Raw genomic sequence first — 16,705 nt, 5'->3', positions numbered from 1 at the left:
CGCGTCCATCTACGAGTTGCATGAAACTTTTCATAATTGTTTGTTAAGGGCAATCATTCACATATTTGCTGAAATTCAACCATTAGGGATCTTGTAATATTTTTCAAAATAGCGTCTTTAACATTTTTCAGCAAATTGTAGCACGTAAACGTCTATATTATTGTTTTCTGTGTTTTAACCATTTTAGTAAAGTTATACGATTTTTATCAAATTTAAAGTGTTCATGGCTTTGCACAAAAGTATGCATTTTGTATGAGCTTTAAAAAAAAAATCCATTTCAGTGCCAACATTTCAAAGGGGCGTGATTGCTTTAGCAAACAATGGCTTTAACTATCGATTTATCGCAAATAAAAGCCCATCCGTCCAAATTAACAATGCTAGCTGGTAAAGAAAACATTCCTCTACCTGATGGTGTCATGATTCTTCATGAGTAAAGTTTTATTCACGAGAAATCGACGGCTAAAACCATTGTATACTAATACAATTACGCCCCTTTGAAATGTTGACACTGATTTGTTCAATGTCATTTTTAAATTTTAAAGTTTTTAAAAAATTGCTTAAAAACTATTGTGGTTTTCAGGAAAGACATTATGTTTCTCTACAACGTTGTCTCAGACGTCATTTCGATCGTCAGTGACGTTTACGGGCTACAATATAATGAAAAATATCAGTCGCCGTTTAGGAAAAAATCACTAGATTCAAAATGGCTGAGTTTTTTCCATAACAAACAATTATGCAAAGTTTCATCCAAATCGGAGAAAGTCGAGTTTATCCGATTTGTCATTTGGCGTGGAACTGCTCTATTTGGGTACCATTCGAACTGAAAAACCTGAACCTGAATCGCTGAATTATGTTTGTCTTGCGTGACTTCCGTCGTAGGATTTCTTATAAATGCAAAATATGTTTCTCATTTTCCCGTACCTCCGGCCAAAAACAAACGACACGCAGATCAATAAATTAAAAACACTTTATTGAACAATCCAACATCATTCCAACTACCACTGATGGCGGCTCTCGAGACGGACGCTCGTGTGCTTAATCAACAAACGCCGGGCTTTCGGATTTGAACTCCTGAAAAAATAAAAGAAGAAAAAACCACAATCAATGATAAGGCTGCAACCCATCCGGTCAATCGCAACGTTGATTTCACTTACTGGGCCTTGCGCCGCACCGGTTCGCACACTCCAGCTTGTAAACGTTGTTATAGGTGGTGTGGTCCGTTCCGCAGACCGGATTGTAGTGGCTCAGCGTCAGGCAGTTGTTCAAGCAGATATAAAATTCACGTGACCTAGATGGCTTCCTGGCTTCCAGCGGCGGTGGCTGTTGGTTCTGGGGACGCGTCACCCGCACCGTCGTCGTCACATCGTTGAATCCCTCGGTCAGGAAAGTCGTTCGCACCGGTTGGTTGGTGCTGCCGAACTGCGATGGCCGATTTCGGACTGTAATTGATGGAAGAGTTAAATCGAAAAAAAAGTTGCAGGATTTGGAAACCTTTCGGTCATTATTTCTTACTGAATTTCTGGCTCGGTGGAAAATAGGTTGTGAAAGGGTTGCGATTCGATTGCTGTCGCTTGATGCGTCGTGCTTCGGATATGCTCACCGAAAGTATCAGTGCTGTGGGAGAAAATTGGAAAGAAGAAATCGATCAATTAGTTTAATTCCGTTACAGTGCAAAATGGGGTTTATTTAATTAGCTCAGACTTTACTTTGACTTCTACATTCGTGCTATCAATCAATGTAATTACTTGATAATTTCAATAAATAGGTACTCAAGGTTGTATTAGAGTTTGTCTGTCCTATTTTTATCTTTCTATTGCGATCACTTCAAAACATTTTCCATTCCAGCGCCTTACTCATCTGCTTCTAAAATGCCAGCAATGGCATTTGCTTATGGTGATTTTCCTGATGTAATCGGTTACTGCTGACACTACGATTTATAATAACCTAGTTTTTTTTCGAATTGATTTGTCCTTCTTTGCTGTAGTCTTTTTTCATCCATGTCCGTGATGCACCAGTGGAGCTATTGGAGCCTGTACCGCTCGTATACGTTACGTTCTGTAGAATCTTCATAGGTTCGTACTGGCTTGGTAAACCCATTAGAAGAATCAGCGACAGCCACTCATCGTTCAGCTTGAATCCTATTCCTTTTTTGCAGGAAATCTTCAGAATCGTCATCAATCTTCTTTCTATCTACTCAGCGTGCGCGCTAACCACAGCAAAGCACAACTTTTCCTGCATCGTAGATAGAGTCACCACCCTCGCGTTCCTTCACGAATCATTGTTGCACTTTCAAGGGAAAAAATCAACACAACTGACAACCGCAGCATGCAATTAAAGCTGGTAATCAGACGCCAAATGCTAATCCGCTTGCGGCTTGATTCCCTTTTGCGCTTCCATTCCACTTGTCTGGTCTTTCGAGCCATCTTCGATATTGTCTTCTGTACGTCGAGTTCGTGATATCAATTCTTCCGGATTTCATCTGTCTTTAGAATACTCAAACCGTCAGAAAAAATCACTACCTCTCGAAATAACAGCCTAATCCTAATATGCTTGTTTCAGTCGGAACATAACCGCCGGACAATACTACAGGTTCCATGATTCACTGCTTTCTGAATGCTGTTCAGTTCTCTTCGTAATACCAACTCTTCAAGAAAACGTATAAGGGTACAGGGAACCATTCCGGTCGCCGAGATTACTACCGGAGCTATACGCACATCCTCCAGGTGCCACAACTGCTTCAACTCCTCCACCATATCGTGGTACTTCAATATCTTGGTCGAGAACGTTGACTGAACATTGCGATCTAACGGTACAGCGATATCGATGAGGGTTACCGGGTTCATCCTTTTGTCGTATATCACAACATCAGTGCGATTGGTATGATTGTGGACATCCGTAATGATCTCGCGATCCCAGTGCAGCTTTATGTAACTATTTTCCTGTACCGGGTCTGGCAGGTACTTGTAGTAGGGTACTTAAAGGGTGATACGGTCAAAATTTGGTCAAGGGAAAACGCGTGTAAATCGGTGAAATCGTTTATTTAAAAAATCAAATTAAATTTCTTTTTCAAGTTCAATTAGTATAAAATTCAGGAAAAATATTCAGTTAGGCTTCCGCTTTTCCAAATCCGAATTGCCGGGCCTTACGCTTGACCCCTGCCATCAGATTTTGTACAGCCACCTTGTCCACCTTCTTCGCCGCAGAAAGCCAGTTTGCCTTGAACTGCTGCTCGCCCTTAGCAGTTTTTTTGGTCTTCTTTAGGTTCCGCTTGACAATAGCCCAGTATTTCTCAATTGGGCGGAGCTCTGGCGTGTTGGGAGGGTTCTTGTCCTCGGGAACCACCTGCACGTTGTTGGCGGCGTACCACTCCATGGCCTTTTTACCGTAATGGCAAGATGCCAAATCCGGCCAAAACAGTACGGAACAACCGTGTTTCTTCAGGAAAGGCAGCAGACGTTTATTCAAACACTCTTTCACGTAAATTTCTTGGTTGACAGTCCCGGAAGCTATGAAAATGCTGCTTTTCAAGCCACAGGTACAGATGGCTTGCCAAACCAGATATTTCTTTGTGAACTTTGACAGTTTCATGTGCTTGAAAACATCTGCTACCTTTCCCCTTCCTTTTGCCGTATAAAACTCCTGTCCCGGAAGCTGCTTGTAGTCGGCTTTGACGTAGGTTTCGTCGTCCATTACCACGCAGTCAAACTTCGTCAGCATCGTCGTGTACAGCCTCCGGGATCGCGCTTTGGCCGTCGTATTTTGTTTATCATCGCGATTTGGAGTCACTACCTTCTTGTAAGTCGATAGTCCGGCTCGTTTTTTGGCTCGATGCACGGTTGTAGACGATACACCCAGCTTATTTGCGGCATCTCGGAGAGAGAGGTTAGGGTTTCGCTTGAAACTACCGGCAACTCTCTTTGTCGTCTCAGCGGCTTCCGGTTTTCGATTTCCCCCCGATCCAGACTTCCTGGCTGTCGACAAATGTTCCCCAAACAATTTAATTACATTTGTAACGGTTGATTTGGCAACTTTTAGCGATTTTGCCAACTTTGCGTGCGAGTAGCTCGGATTTTCGCGATGCGCGAGCAAAATTTTGATACGCTGCTCTTCTTGCTTGGACGGCATTTTGACAACTGAAGAGTGAATTCCAAAATCAAAATAGGAGCAACATTCTACACACACACACCTTCAAAATGAGGGGTGTTCAGGTTTTTTAAATGCAAAATTGAAAGAAATACGTCAAGTTGATATTGACCAAATTTTGACCGTATCACCCTTTACTGGTTCACCAAGTTGTGCTTCAGTGCAAGTTGTTGATGCAAAATCTTAGCGACATCGTTGTGACGACCGAGATACGCTACTTCTGCCAAAGCTGTTTGATTGTCTCCCCTACTGTAGTGCACTTTCTACACTGGTCTTCTCCTTCTTCGTGCAATATGTAGCTACGGTAGATCTTCGTCGCAATAACCCGATCCTGGATTCTACCAATGAAACCTTCAGTCTCTGAGAAGAATTCACCTCGCACCAGCGTCGTATTCGACTCCACTTTGTCGACATGCGCTTGTTCCATCTGATGGGAATTCTTCAGCTTCAACGATGCGACTTTATCTTCGGCAGTTTTTAAGTCGCAATTCAACTGGTAGTCTTCCTGCACCAGATGCAGGGCGCTGAACCTGTGGTCTGCCTCACAAACAGCACGGTAGACCACTTTTTTTTTTTTTTTCCTTTGGTTTGTTTTTTTCCGTCGATCTTGTTTTCCGTGCTGAGTACCAATGCTACCGACGTACCAGGAAGGCAGCTTCTACACCTGGACCCTACCTATCGACCCATCAACTCATGAACCGGGGACCAACGGCTTTACTTCCCATCCGAAGGAAGGCGTGATCAGAGATGTTATGCCTCAGAACATCCCGGCGGCGCCGACTGGTATTGAACCCAGGCCTGTTGGGGTGAGAGGTAATCACGCTTACCACCACACCACTGGTGCCGTTGGTAGACTACTTGACGGTACTGACTTTCTACGAGGTACCTCCGCAACTGCTGAATCTGGGAAATACATAGCGCTTGGATATCAGTGATGCCTGTACCTTATCGAAGTCTGTTTTGGTCCACTTTTTCACCCCAAAGATGTAAGTCAACAGGGGCACGGCAAACGTGTTTATCGCCTTTATCTTGTTGCCGGCCCACAGGAACGACCTCAGAACATAATTGATTCGATACAAGAACTTTTCCTGCAGCTCCTTCTTGATCGTTGTCTGGTGAATCCCTTTCAGTTGGAACCCTAGCTACTTGTAGGTTTAGCCTTCAACCATGTTCCGAATTTCCTCCTATTAGTTCATGCGGAAACTGCCAGTATACACTACTTGACCCCGACAGATGTTGACATTATTTGACTCCAAACTCCATCCGGATGTCATTACTGAACACCGTTACAAGATACAAGAGACGGTGCAGCTTCTCCACTGTTCCCGCAAACAGCTTCAAGTCGTCCATGTAGAAGGTGTATGAGTAACATTTGTGCTTCTTCCTCCACATTTGGTATGGATGGTACCATAGTTGCATTGGTTGAGTGCTCTGCTCAAGGGATTCATCGCAAGGCAGAACCACAGAGGACTAAAGGTAGGCCTTGGACAATCCCACTTCTTATGCTGAGAGTTCTGGACCGTAACACCACGGCTCTGTCAGTAACGTGAAGAGATGTACTCCACATTCCTATTGCGTGCTGCATAAGGTTGATGACTTCACCGTCCACCTTGCAGACCTTCAGAAGGTACGAATGCAGTACTGAGTCGTACGCCTTCTTGTAGTCGATGTACGCCATGCTCAGGTTTCTCTGTTTCTGGCTCGCCTGACTGGCAATAACTGCATCGATGATGACCTGATAGGCTTCCAAAAAGTACAGCCTCCTCACGACAGTTGGTTTATATCTGAATTGACTGTTGCTTTGTGTGCTTTACAACCGCTTGCTACCGTACGTTCAGATCTGAATTCGAAGTGTATTGGTAACAGCGCACGCACCAACGAATGAAAGCTGTATTATGTGGACCCTACACGATTGCTTGTATTGACAATAATCCTATTGTCAATGCATTCTATATTGACGTCAATGTATCGAGATTGACAATATTTCTGAATTCACATCATCAATATTATTGTCAATAATTCCCCTTCGCGTCAATATATTGATGCGTGTGGGGTTTGCTTTAAGCAACCGTTGTTTGCCTAGCAACCGAACGAGCTCCGGCGCCACACTGGTAGTGTAGTAGCAGTCTTACGACACACAAACAAAATTTCAAAGCCAGCAGCAACGAATCGGCAGTTTGACGGACTGCTTTTTGTATGTACGAGGAACGTTACGAATGACCATCCGAGGCTGTCATAGCCGAACGAACAAAATACATGACTAATGTGGACCGTACACCATTGCTTTTATTGACAATAATCGTATTGTCAATACATTCAATATTGTCGTCAATGCATCGGTATTGACAATATTTCTGTATTCACATCATCAATATTAATGTTAATAATTCCCCTTCGCGTCAATATATTGATACGTGTGGGGTTTGCTTAAGAACGAGCTGTCGTGTACTGCACAAGACGGCAACGTTGCATGTCGTATAACAGCCTCACTGTGGGCTGTCGCTTATAGCTCATTCTCAAGGCTGTCGTAGGAAAAAGAAAGCGACAGCCGTTGGAATATTGTCATGAGGCGGTACTTTTGGTATGCCTGGACTTGATCTTTGCAGCCTTGATTGTTTCGCCAGCAGCTCTTCTGTTCTTCGGTCATAACGTTGTTTACATTGCAATGGTTCTGTATATTCCGATCTATTAATGATAAGAGCACTTTGTACAAGCTCGAGAGACATGTTATTGGCCTGTACTTGGCTGGATTAGCCGTGTTTTGGTCCATGAGCAGAAGATTACTCCTCTGGTAATAAATTCTGGTTAGTGTTGGGGCTCTTTTAGTACCATATTGAAGCATTCTGGCTTCCGTCCATGGATTGAGGTGTACTTTTTATACAAAATCTGGCCCTGGTGCAGCCCCCTGGTGTACCGCGTAGCCTCCCAAATATCCAGGGTGGTTACAACCATCGTCGGCATGCTTACAATTCCCTTATTCCTATCCTCTTCCTCTGCCAACCACATCCCATGACTCTTATGCTGAACAGGATTCTCCCACAGATCGGCCCAAAACTGTGTTACATTGCCAATCTCCGGAAGTCCTTTCCTAAAGTCGGTTTTGTTGTTACGGATGTGGTTGTAGAACTCCTTTTCGTTAGTGTTGAACATTCGATTTTCCTTCTTCCGCTTCGAACTTTCTCCATAACGTCGCATCCGTTTAGCAAGAGCACTCAACCGTTGTACATGGGTGTCGAGGACGTCACTAATATCGGCTTCAATGAGACTTGCAGGCTTGACAATTTCAGCAACGTGACGAACTAGCTTCGATGATCGGTTTCCCCTCTTGTACTTTGTCAATAGACCAACCTTAGTCCGAAGCGTGACGATTCGGCCCTCCAAGCGTCGCATCCATGCGGGTTTATGAACGTTGGGACATGTACGACTTTCGACGTCTCCTTGCGGGTACGTTTGAAATCCCAAGGTTTTCAACAGCTTCCAAGTGCTGTGGCAAAATATCCTCGTTGAGAATACTTACTGCACTCGTTAGCCGGTAGGAATACTGCAGTTTTGCTATCTTGTGCCGGGACATGGTGTATGTCCTTTGTAACTGTGTAGCCACTGCGTCCATACGAAAAGCTAGCTCATCCCGTTGTGTGTCGTTGCTAGTCCACTTCTTGTCCAGAAGCGGTTAGCTCCTCCGTTGACGTGTTCACTCGCAAGTGATGCATTCAGCCCAACAGAACTCTTTCTCGACGTATCGCTCTATCCATTCCCTGCCCTCCACAGTTTCCTTTCGCACTTCTAGCTTGATGCATTCTACCTCGGCAGGTGCGAGCAAGTTGTGTGACATGATTGCTCGCTGCCTAGTGTACAACTTGTTCCGGTCAAGCTGGTTGGCAAATCGAGGGAACCGCTCATTGAACATATCCAGCATCCTTGATCTGCCGGACATATCCGTCTCGAACGTCGTGCAAGCGTAGTAGCAGCGCATCACGTACTGGTTCATCTCCCTCGTCCACATGATCGGCTACCTTTGGCGGCCTGCCAAAGTGAGTGATTGACGCCGGTCAACCACAGTATCCTTAGCAGGCGCAGCATTACCTTGGTGTTGTCTGTTGCTGCCTGTTCGTTCTCGCCGTGTGAGTTACGGGCTGAGTCCGTTGACTGAAGGGCCGATCTTGCACCTCATCTTCCTCCAGCCACTGGCCGCTCGCTCTGTGCCCCGTCCCAGAACCAGCTGCAGTAGGGGATCCCTCTTCGGGCGATCGTATTGGTCTTAATCTTCTTGTCCTCAACTCCATGTTGGTGTTGCTTCTTTCGCGGAAGCTACGGGTTTATTAATGGTATTTCCTCCATTACAGTGCTAAATAGCTACAGTGGTGGCCATTAAAATAGGACAATAGGTCGATTTTCATACAAACTAGCCAACTTTGGCATATTGCAACTATGTTTTGTTATAATCAATTGAGCTGAAATTTTGACATAGAACTACAAATATGCTGAATTTTGCGTGTACGTAATATCAAATTATTAGAAGTTTGTACGTACGAGCTAGAAGAGCGTTATCAGTGATTGCGGTGGTTCAAAGAAAATTAAATAAAGCATTTCTGAAAACATGACGCTGCAAAGTCTCTAGGCCAATCGGGTGAGATCTTTCCATTTTATCTATTTATATTTTATTTTTTGTCACTGATTTATCAAATGCTCTATATTGACGAATAGAGTTGCCAAATCATTCACCCTCCCACTAACAGAACTCTTTCCTTCCTGTGACACCTATGAAGGTAGTATGGGTTCCCTGCACCTTCTTAAGTAGATGTTGGATTAACTTTCCCTCCCTTCCCCTGCGATTGTAAGGATGTGGCCAGGTGTATAATGCGATGCTTGTATTGTAGATTTTATTTTCGTGTGGGGAAAATCACTAATCCCAAGTGATATTTTCTGCGTCAACACTCGATATTTTCTGCAAAACGTATTAGTTGACCATTATATAGCCACCCACGATTTGTACAACCGCATATGCTATGCTATGCTACGTAATATCAAATTATTAGAAGCCCTTGCCGAAAATTTTTGAACATTTCGTGAATAACTTTCTTAAGCACGCCATTGTTTATTGGCAATATAGTTGAAAATCTAAAAAGTATAACACTTCGGAAATTTCTAATTATAAATGTGCATTTTATTGGTCATTTTCAACCAGCCCGTCAATTTCCGGCAAGCGCTTCCAATAATTTGATATTACGTACACGCAAAATTCAGCATATTTGTAGTTCTGTGTGAAAATTTCAGCTCAATTGATCATAACAAAACATAGTAACATGCCAAAGTTGGCTACTTTGTATGAAAATCGGCCTTTTGTCCTATTTTAATGGCCACCACTATAGGTATCGTGCTCTTATTCGTCTTTTATTATTATTATTTTTAATTATTATCAATATAAAAAAAAATCATCACAGTAATAAAAATAATAATTATAATAATTATAAGCATTTGTCTTAAATAAACCAACGCTTGCTACGCTAACAGGTGTTTTGCGATGAATGGAGCTCGGTGGCCTAGTGGTGACCATTTTTGATTACCAAGCAGAATATTCATTAATAATGTATGGGGTCACTGATACTAGAGGGATGAGAAAGGGCAGCCACTTCCAGTCCCATTTAAGTCCCATGTGAAATTTCACTGATTCAGATCAATCATGAAACCATTGCAAACTGGTCCTAAAGTCGTATTACCTTTGTTACTACCGTAACATAGATATTATAATCGGATTTCACACGTATTGCCGTCTGTGACCGAAAGCCATGCACACAAGCTATTTCATCTAGGTATAAAACATTCCCAATCGATAGAACTCTGCTCGATCTAGCTCGACAGTTTGATTACGACATCTTAACTAGAAACAAATTGAATATGAAAAATCGACCCGGCAAGATGAAATTTGCTGATGCCTGTATGTGCGTCAGTGGACGCGTTAAATCTATGCAAGCTTTTTTCGAGATGGATTATCCGATCAATATGGTTGATACCTGCGTTGATACCCCCTTTTTCAGGTGAAGGTTTAATGTTTAGTTCTTCTGCAGAAGAAATCGTACGCAAAATCGTTGGATTTTGTCCCTTCAAATTTGTGCACATCCGATGAGAACAACCAAAATAAAAATCTCAATAAACTGCTGGAAAATCGACAAATTTACGGAAAATTTTACTAAGTTTAGTAGTAGTGCCAATCGACCGAGAAAATCCAATAGTTTGTGTTATCATATTCTGGTATTTTTTTCCATGAATAAGCGCGAAAAAACTGAGAAAATATGAAGCAAATCGTTCTGAATTACTGCACCTGTAAAGTAAAATCAAATTTAGGTTGATCTCATTGGCCGTAAACAGCGAATTATTCCACCAATCGGCACACGTTATTTCTAAACAATCCAAATTTCATTCAGATTTATTCATTTCCATCAGCAGTAGGGTAGAGCGCTACTTCGTCGTAATCGCCCATTTCCGTTCTATCGATCAGAAAAGATCAATAATATTAATGATTTCAACGTGCACAAAGCAATATTAGGTTTTTTCCTATGCGTTAGTTCATTAGCTACAACATAGGGTAGAGCGCTACTTCGTCGTAAACGCCCATTTCCGTTCTATCGATCAGTAAAGACCAATAATATCAATGACTTCACCGTGCACAAATCAAAAATAGATTTGTTCCGATGCGTTAGTTCATTAGCTACAACATAAATCCTTTTACAGCGCATTGTATGAATATTTACGCTCATTGTTCTCAAAACAAAAGAAGCGCTCCTAGCGAATCCCCTTTTTCTACGTTCATCCGTAGGACGAAGAAAATCTAATGGCGTTTCAATGCGTTAGGACGGAATTGAAACTCGTAGAACGAATTTAGAATCAAGAAGCAGTATTAGATTTCGAACAATATCTCAACAATTTGTGAATATTTATGAAATCCAACGGTACGTATGGAAAGGTGAATAAATTTAGAAGTTATCTTGGACAGAAATATTCCATTTTTTGTTTAAACTCGTTCAGAAAAGAGAGGTAAAGCGCGGGTTGTGCTTAGTAGGACGGATATTAGATCAAAAGCCCTACGGCTTACCAATATTGAGCAAACAAGGTTGTAACTGACAACACAACAAATTAACATTCCGATTCAGGTTGATGTTGTTCATTCGTCATATTGTCAGTCCCAACTTTGTTTACTCAATTTTGGTGGATATGAGTAGATCCTAGTAGGATCATCCTACTCATGTTTGGGTAGTTAAGAAATAGCTTGCACCCTGCGCTGTTTTTGCCCATAAATCTAAACATCTATACATCTAAAATGGACGTTACACATGTCAATATATTCACAAGTGTAACCAGCGCTTTAAATCTTGGTCTATACATCACCCTCATTCTTTCAATCGCTATTAGAACTGGTACATCGTGAAAGAAATCTGGAAGCTGTCTAACCAATAAATCCCTCAAACCAACCCCACCAAGGTGGTCATACTTTAAAATAGGCCTGATAGGACTAGAAACTGTAAATAATAATTAAAATCTCACTGTACTAAAGTTGAAAAGACGCATCTGTGTCACTTGAAAAATTCATACATGTAAACCACACAAACACAAGAAATAAAGATCATTTAAAGTAAAAAAAACCAATCAATCCCGTTGGCGTAGCTTATGGGGGTTCCTTAAGCAGTGATGCCACCTTTTTTCGAATTTCAATATGTAATCTCGTGTAACATTTGAAAAGGGCCTATCCTCGTTGATCGATTCTCTTTATCGACTTTCTCTTTGATTTACCACGGCACACAGTGGGACGAATTAAAAAAAAGTGGGACATGGCTATTTGCAACGAAACTATTGAGTATAGCTTTTCGTTGTCTTGTAAAATGTTTCTTTATTTTTCAAGTACTTTATTTTAGTAGTGAAATTTTTTGGTTAAGGAGGGTATACACTCAAATAAAAAAAATAACTTTTTTATGTCTTGTTAAATTCGATGAACACCTATGAAAACATTGAAGATTAGGTCTTTTTAAGAAACTTTGTCCAAGGTGTAAACTTTCTATCTCTCAAGTGGACGAAGTTATAGGGTGAAAATGGACTACAAACGGTAGTTCCCCCTTAAAAAACGTTTTTTCACCATAACTTTTTTCTTTGAATTTTTTCGAATTTTAAATATTCTACAAAGTTGTAAGTGCTTAGAAAATGCACATTTTTGCAGAAGACAGTAAATCGTTATCTCTTTGTTGAAACGATTTACGCCTGTTTTTACATTTTTTTTTTTTACACTATCTTTGCAGGTTAGCAGGTATTAGCAGCTAATGACAACGTCATTTCATTCAGCAACTTATACCCTACTGTTTCATATACAATTCATAGGGGGATCCAAGAGGATGCTTAATATTTTTTTAAAAAATGTACCTCAACGTTTTGTTACGTTTTGCTGTTTTCATGAAGATTTTTCCAAGTATGTACATACATGAAGACAAAAAACGTGTTGCTTACTGTTAATTATGACAAAAGAAATCGTTATGGTGAACATTTGCACTAGCTATTAAAAGTAAACGGCAATTAAGTAGGTGACAAAACATTTATTCAAACTCTTTTGATTCTTGTTTGGTTACAATTTTTATTATAGTTGATCGTTCTCCTCCTAATCTTCATCGCTGGATGAACATGGCATCTCGTTCTTTAAAATACTCGGTTCTTTCAAAAATTTCAATGCATCCCTCTGAATGGAATGCTTTGCCTTCTTGGAATCTTTCGCATTGATGAAATCAATGGGTCTGAAGACACCATCAGTCGGCTTAAAATGTCTTGATTGGTGGCTACACTGTTGAATACAAAAACAAAACATAAAGCATAACTATGATTAGAAAATATAAAAAGCACATATCTGTACCGTGAACATTTCCTTGCCTGATGTTCTCGAAAGTTTTTGATGTCCTTATTTCGGCATTCTTGAGGTTCTTCTGATAGAGTACCAACAGGAAGAATAGAAGCTCTTATAATGTCTGCGCCGTGAATCAGGAAAATTCCAGGATTCGTTAGTGTCAACATCAATTACGGGATTTAAACGCAAATAAGTTCAAATAAATGTGTTACCACCTACTGTATTGCCATTTAATATTGATAGCTAGTGCAAATGTTCATCATAATGATTTCTTTTGTCATAATTAACGGTAAAAAACACGTTTTTTGTCTTCATGTATGTACATACTTGGAAAAATCTTCATGAAAACAGCAAAACGTAACAAAACATTGAGGTAAATTTTGTGAAAATTTATTAACCATCCCCTTGGATCCCCCTATGAATTGTATATGAAACAGTAGGGTATAAGTTGCTGAATGAAATGACGTTGTCATTAGCTGCTAATACCTGCTAACCTGCAAGGTGACCCCCTTAAAGATAGTGTAAAAAAATTGTAAAAACTGACGTAAATCCTTTCAACAAAGAGATAACGATTTTTTTGCTTTCTGCAAAATTGTGCATTTTCTAAGCACCTACAACTTTGTAGAATATTTAAAAATCGAAAAAATTCATGGAAAAAAGTTATGGTAAAAAAACGTTTTTTAAGGGAGAACTACACAGCAAAAAAATAATTTTGATATCACATCAAAGTGGATGCACTACAATCATGTCGAAAATTTCATGTAATTTTTATGACCACATAAATAAACAAATGCAGTAAAAGCAGCGTAATGTCAGTTCATGCATTGTATTAATGATAATTTTGTCCTTTTTAGCAAGTAATATTACACCATATTTTCGACATGATTGTAGTGCATCCACTTTGACGTGATATCAAAATTATTTTATTGCTGTGTACCGTTTGTAGTCTATTTTCACCCTATAACTTCGTCCACTTGAGAGATAGAAAGTTTACACCTTGGACAAAGTTTCTTAAAAAGACTTCATCTTCAATGTTTTCATAGGTGTTCATCAAATATAACAAGACATAAAAAAGTTATTTTTTTTTATCTGAGTGTATACCCTCCTTAACCAAAAATTTTCACTACTAAAATAAAGTACTTAAAAAATAAAGAAACATTCTAGAAGACAACAAAAAGCTATACTCAATAGTTTCGTCACAAATAGCCATGTCCCACTATTTTTGAATTCGTCCCACTGTGCGGCACACAGTTCGACAGAAGATGATGTTAGCTTCATAGTCGCCATATTCATAGTCTAGCGGAGAGAATCTCGGGAAACAATTGAGCTGTCAAATAGCGGAACCAATCGAGCAAATCACGACCACCAACAGAAAAGAGCATATCAGGTATTACGAACTAAACTTGCGGAACCCATTTTCCTAAGATACGCAAACTAACAGCGGCGCCGGTGGTGTAGTGGTATGCGTGATCACCTCTCACCTCAGCAGACCTGGGTTCAATCTGAGGCATAACATCTCTGATCACGGGAATCAAGGGAAGTAAAGCCATTGGTCCCAGGTTCATGAGATGAGGATGGTCGATAGGTAGGGTCCAGATGTGGGAGCTGCCTCCCTGGCGTCGGTAGCATTGGTGCTCAGCACGAAAAACAAGATCGAATGGAAAAAAATAATATTTTATATAATAAGATTGTGCTTAAAGTATGTAGAGCACAATAGAACAGATTAAGTATAAAGTCATAAAGCCAAGAAAAAGACAGTGATTTATATACACTTCGCACTACGTAAATCTTATATCAGTTCCACATAGATAAGCCACAATTATATCTTGAAATTATTGTCATGTTAGGAAATAAGCGTGAAGACATAAAGCAATTAATTATTTAATTATGATTTGGACTCCAATTCAAACTAGCAATTGCTGTTCCATTGAGTAGTGCAGAAACTTAGACCAATAAAAATAAACACATCCATTAAGACCTCGTATATCTATGGATAATACCAAAAACGAGATAGTACTGTATAATAAAAGTACTATTCAGCTGCCCGGTGGATCAATATGGGTGGTCCCTTACAGTGGTTACAGAGCTCAAAATATCATTTTTTTAGTTATTTGAGACAGACCAGCGAAATTTCCTGCAAAGTTGTAGAACAATTCATTTGAAGCAAATTTGCACAACATACACATTTTTTAACTGTAATGATTCTCGTTTTATACTGATTTCAAAAAGGTTACTTAAGGTGACGCCTAAAAAAATCATTTATTTTTTTCATAACTTTCTATACATTGATTTCTCGCAGAAAGTTTGTTCTAGAAACTTTAAGAATTATTGATGGCGTATGTTTCTGCTATAGTAACGAAGTTACTTTCGCTTTCTGTTGGAAAGTTAATAATTAGAGTTGGTTGGAAATGCTATCTAACATGCAGTTTTAGTGTGATAATTTATAAGCTAGAGAAGGTTCTGAAGAGAGTAGGTTGATAGTTCCGCTAGAGTATGGCAGTATGCAAATTGAATAGAAGTTGAAAATGAGCGCAGGGCCATTAATGCGACAGTACCAGTCAAACTCACACTCCATTATACATGGAATACATACAATACACTCATACATTAATGGATGAGGAGACTTGAAGTATTTCTTCGAATCTACGGGCAAAAAAGTGCGCGTTTTACTGGCTCATATACTATCTGCGGTTGTGGAATAGTTCTAGTAACTTTCAATCACTATCAAAACGTACTCCAGCGGAACTATCAACCTGGATGCAATCTTAAAGCGATATTATTTTTTTTCCTGCTGGATGCAATTCCTTGTATTATAGTGAATTTTATCTGTGCTTTAATACACTTTGGGCTATATTAACGTCAGCCTGTATTACTGTGTCAATGGATACAATTCCTGCTAATTCTAGTGTAGCAGATCTGCTGCCAACTTTGAGAACGATTGTGGAATAAATGTAAATGGCACTTGGAAACAGGGTTTCTTCCACTCACTTGCTGTAAAAAATGATTTTGTGTAAATATTAAACCATGAGACGCTAAAATGATAATAAGTTCACGTAAGTTACAAGCAGAGGTTGTAAAGTATGTGCTTAACTCATAAAACCGGTCAATATTAATTTCAGATAGTCACAATCAAGGATGGAAATAGACATTCACTCCCATTACTCTTTAACTAACTCACTATGAAGTAACTCAGTTCATTGTTTTGGCAGCTTATTTCCGTTCACTTACAAACTGATGAAATCTTTCCAAATGAACCAACCTGAACGTCGATACAGATGAACCCCCAAAGGAATGAGTCAAGAAAATGAATGACATCAAAGCAGATTATTGCGCATGATTGTTATTCTTACGCCGGGATGGGATTCACAGGATTGTTTCGTGAACGTTCACACGTGAATCGATTTTTTGTTATCTATGAATGCACGATTGCATTCTTGAGCTTGTGTTGGAGAGATCAGCTATTGCACCGTTTTACGAATGCATTCATGGTACAAATAGGGATCAGCTGCATACGGACGAAAGCCCATTTCTTGTAGGCCATCATTCAACCGGTGATTCCTACTCGGAAAAAAATCCGTTCCCGAAAACGGGAACGGACCGTGAACTAAAAATCACGGCCAGCTATCCAGAACAAAATTTTCTCAAATATACACCGTGAACTATGGTTCACGGCTGTGGTTCACG

At 40.1% G+C, this 16,705-nt stretch overlaps 1 protein-coding gene across 1 annotated transcript in view; it reads right to left on the bottom strand.

Moving 5' to 3' along the window:
• Positions 1-994: 994 nt before the first annotated feature.
• The window catches only part of LOC135710957 (uncharacterized), a 44,687-nt gene continuing 28,976 nt past the window's right edge, over positions 995-16,705 (bottom strand). Inside the window, exons 2-4 of the mRNA XM_065233682.1 lie at positions 1,513-1,614; positions 1,155-1,439; positions 995-1,071 (exon numbers count right to left, since the gene is read on the bottom strand). Coding sequence (XP_065089754.1) covers positions 1,040-1,071; positions 1,155-1,439; positions 1,513-1,614 — 419 coding nt within the window. The 3' untranslated portion in view covers positions 995-1,039. The remainder of the gene's footprint in view (positions 1,072-1,154; positions 1,440-1,512; positions 1,615-16,705) is intronic.

The sequence above is a fragment of the Ochlerotatus camptorhynchus genome, unplaced genomic scaffold (assembly GCF_037179485.1).
Source record: "Ochlerotatus camptorhynchus isolate MF236.1 unplaced genomic scaffold, CSIRO-AGI_Acam_v1.1 ptg000408l, whole genome shotgun sequence".
Taxonomy (NCBI): Eukaryota; Metazoa; Arthropoda; class Insecta; order Diptera; family Culicidae; genus Ochlerotatus; species Ochlerotatus camptorhynchus.
Note: the sequence above shows the minus strand (reverse complement) of the source record. Positions and strands in the feature narration are given on the sequence as shown.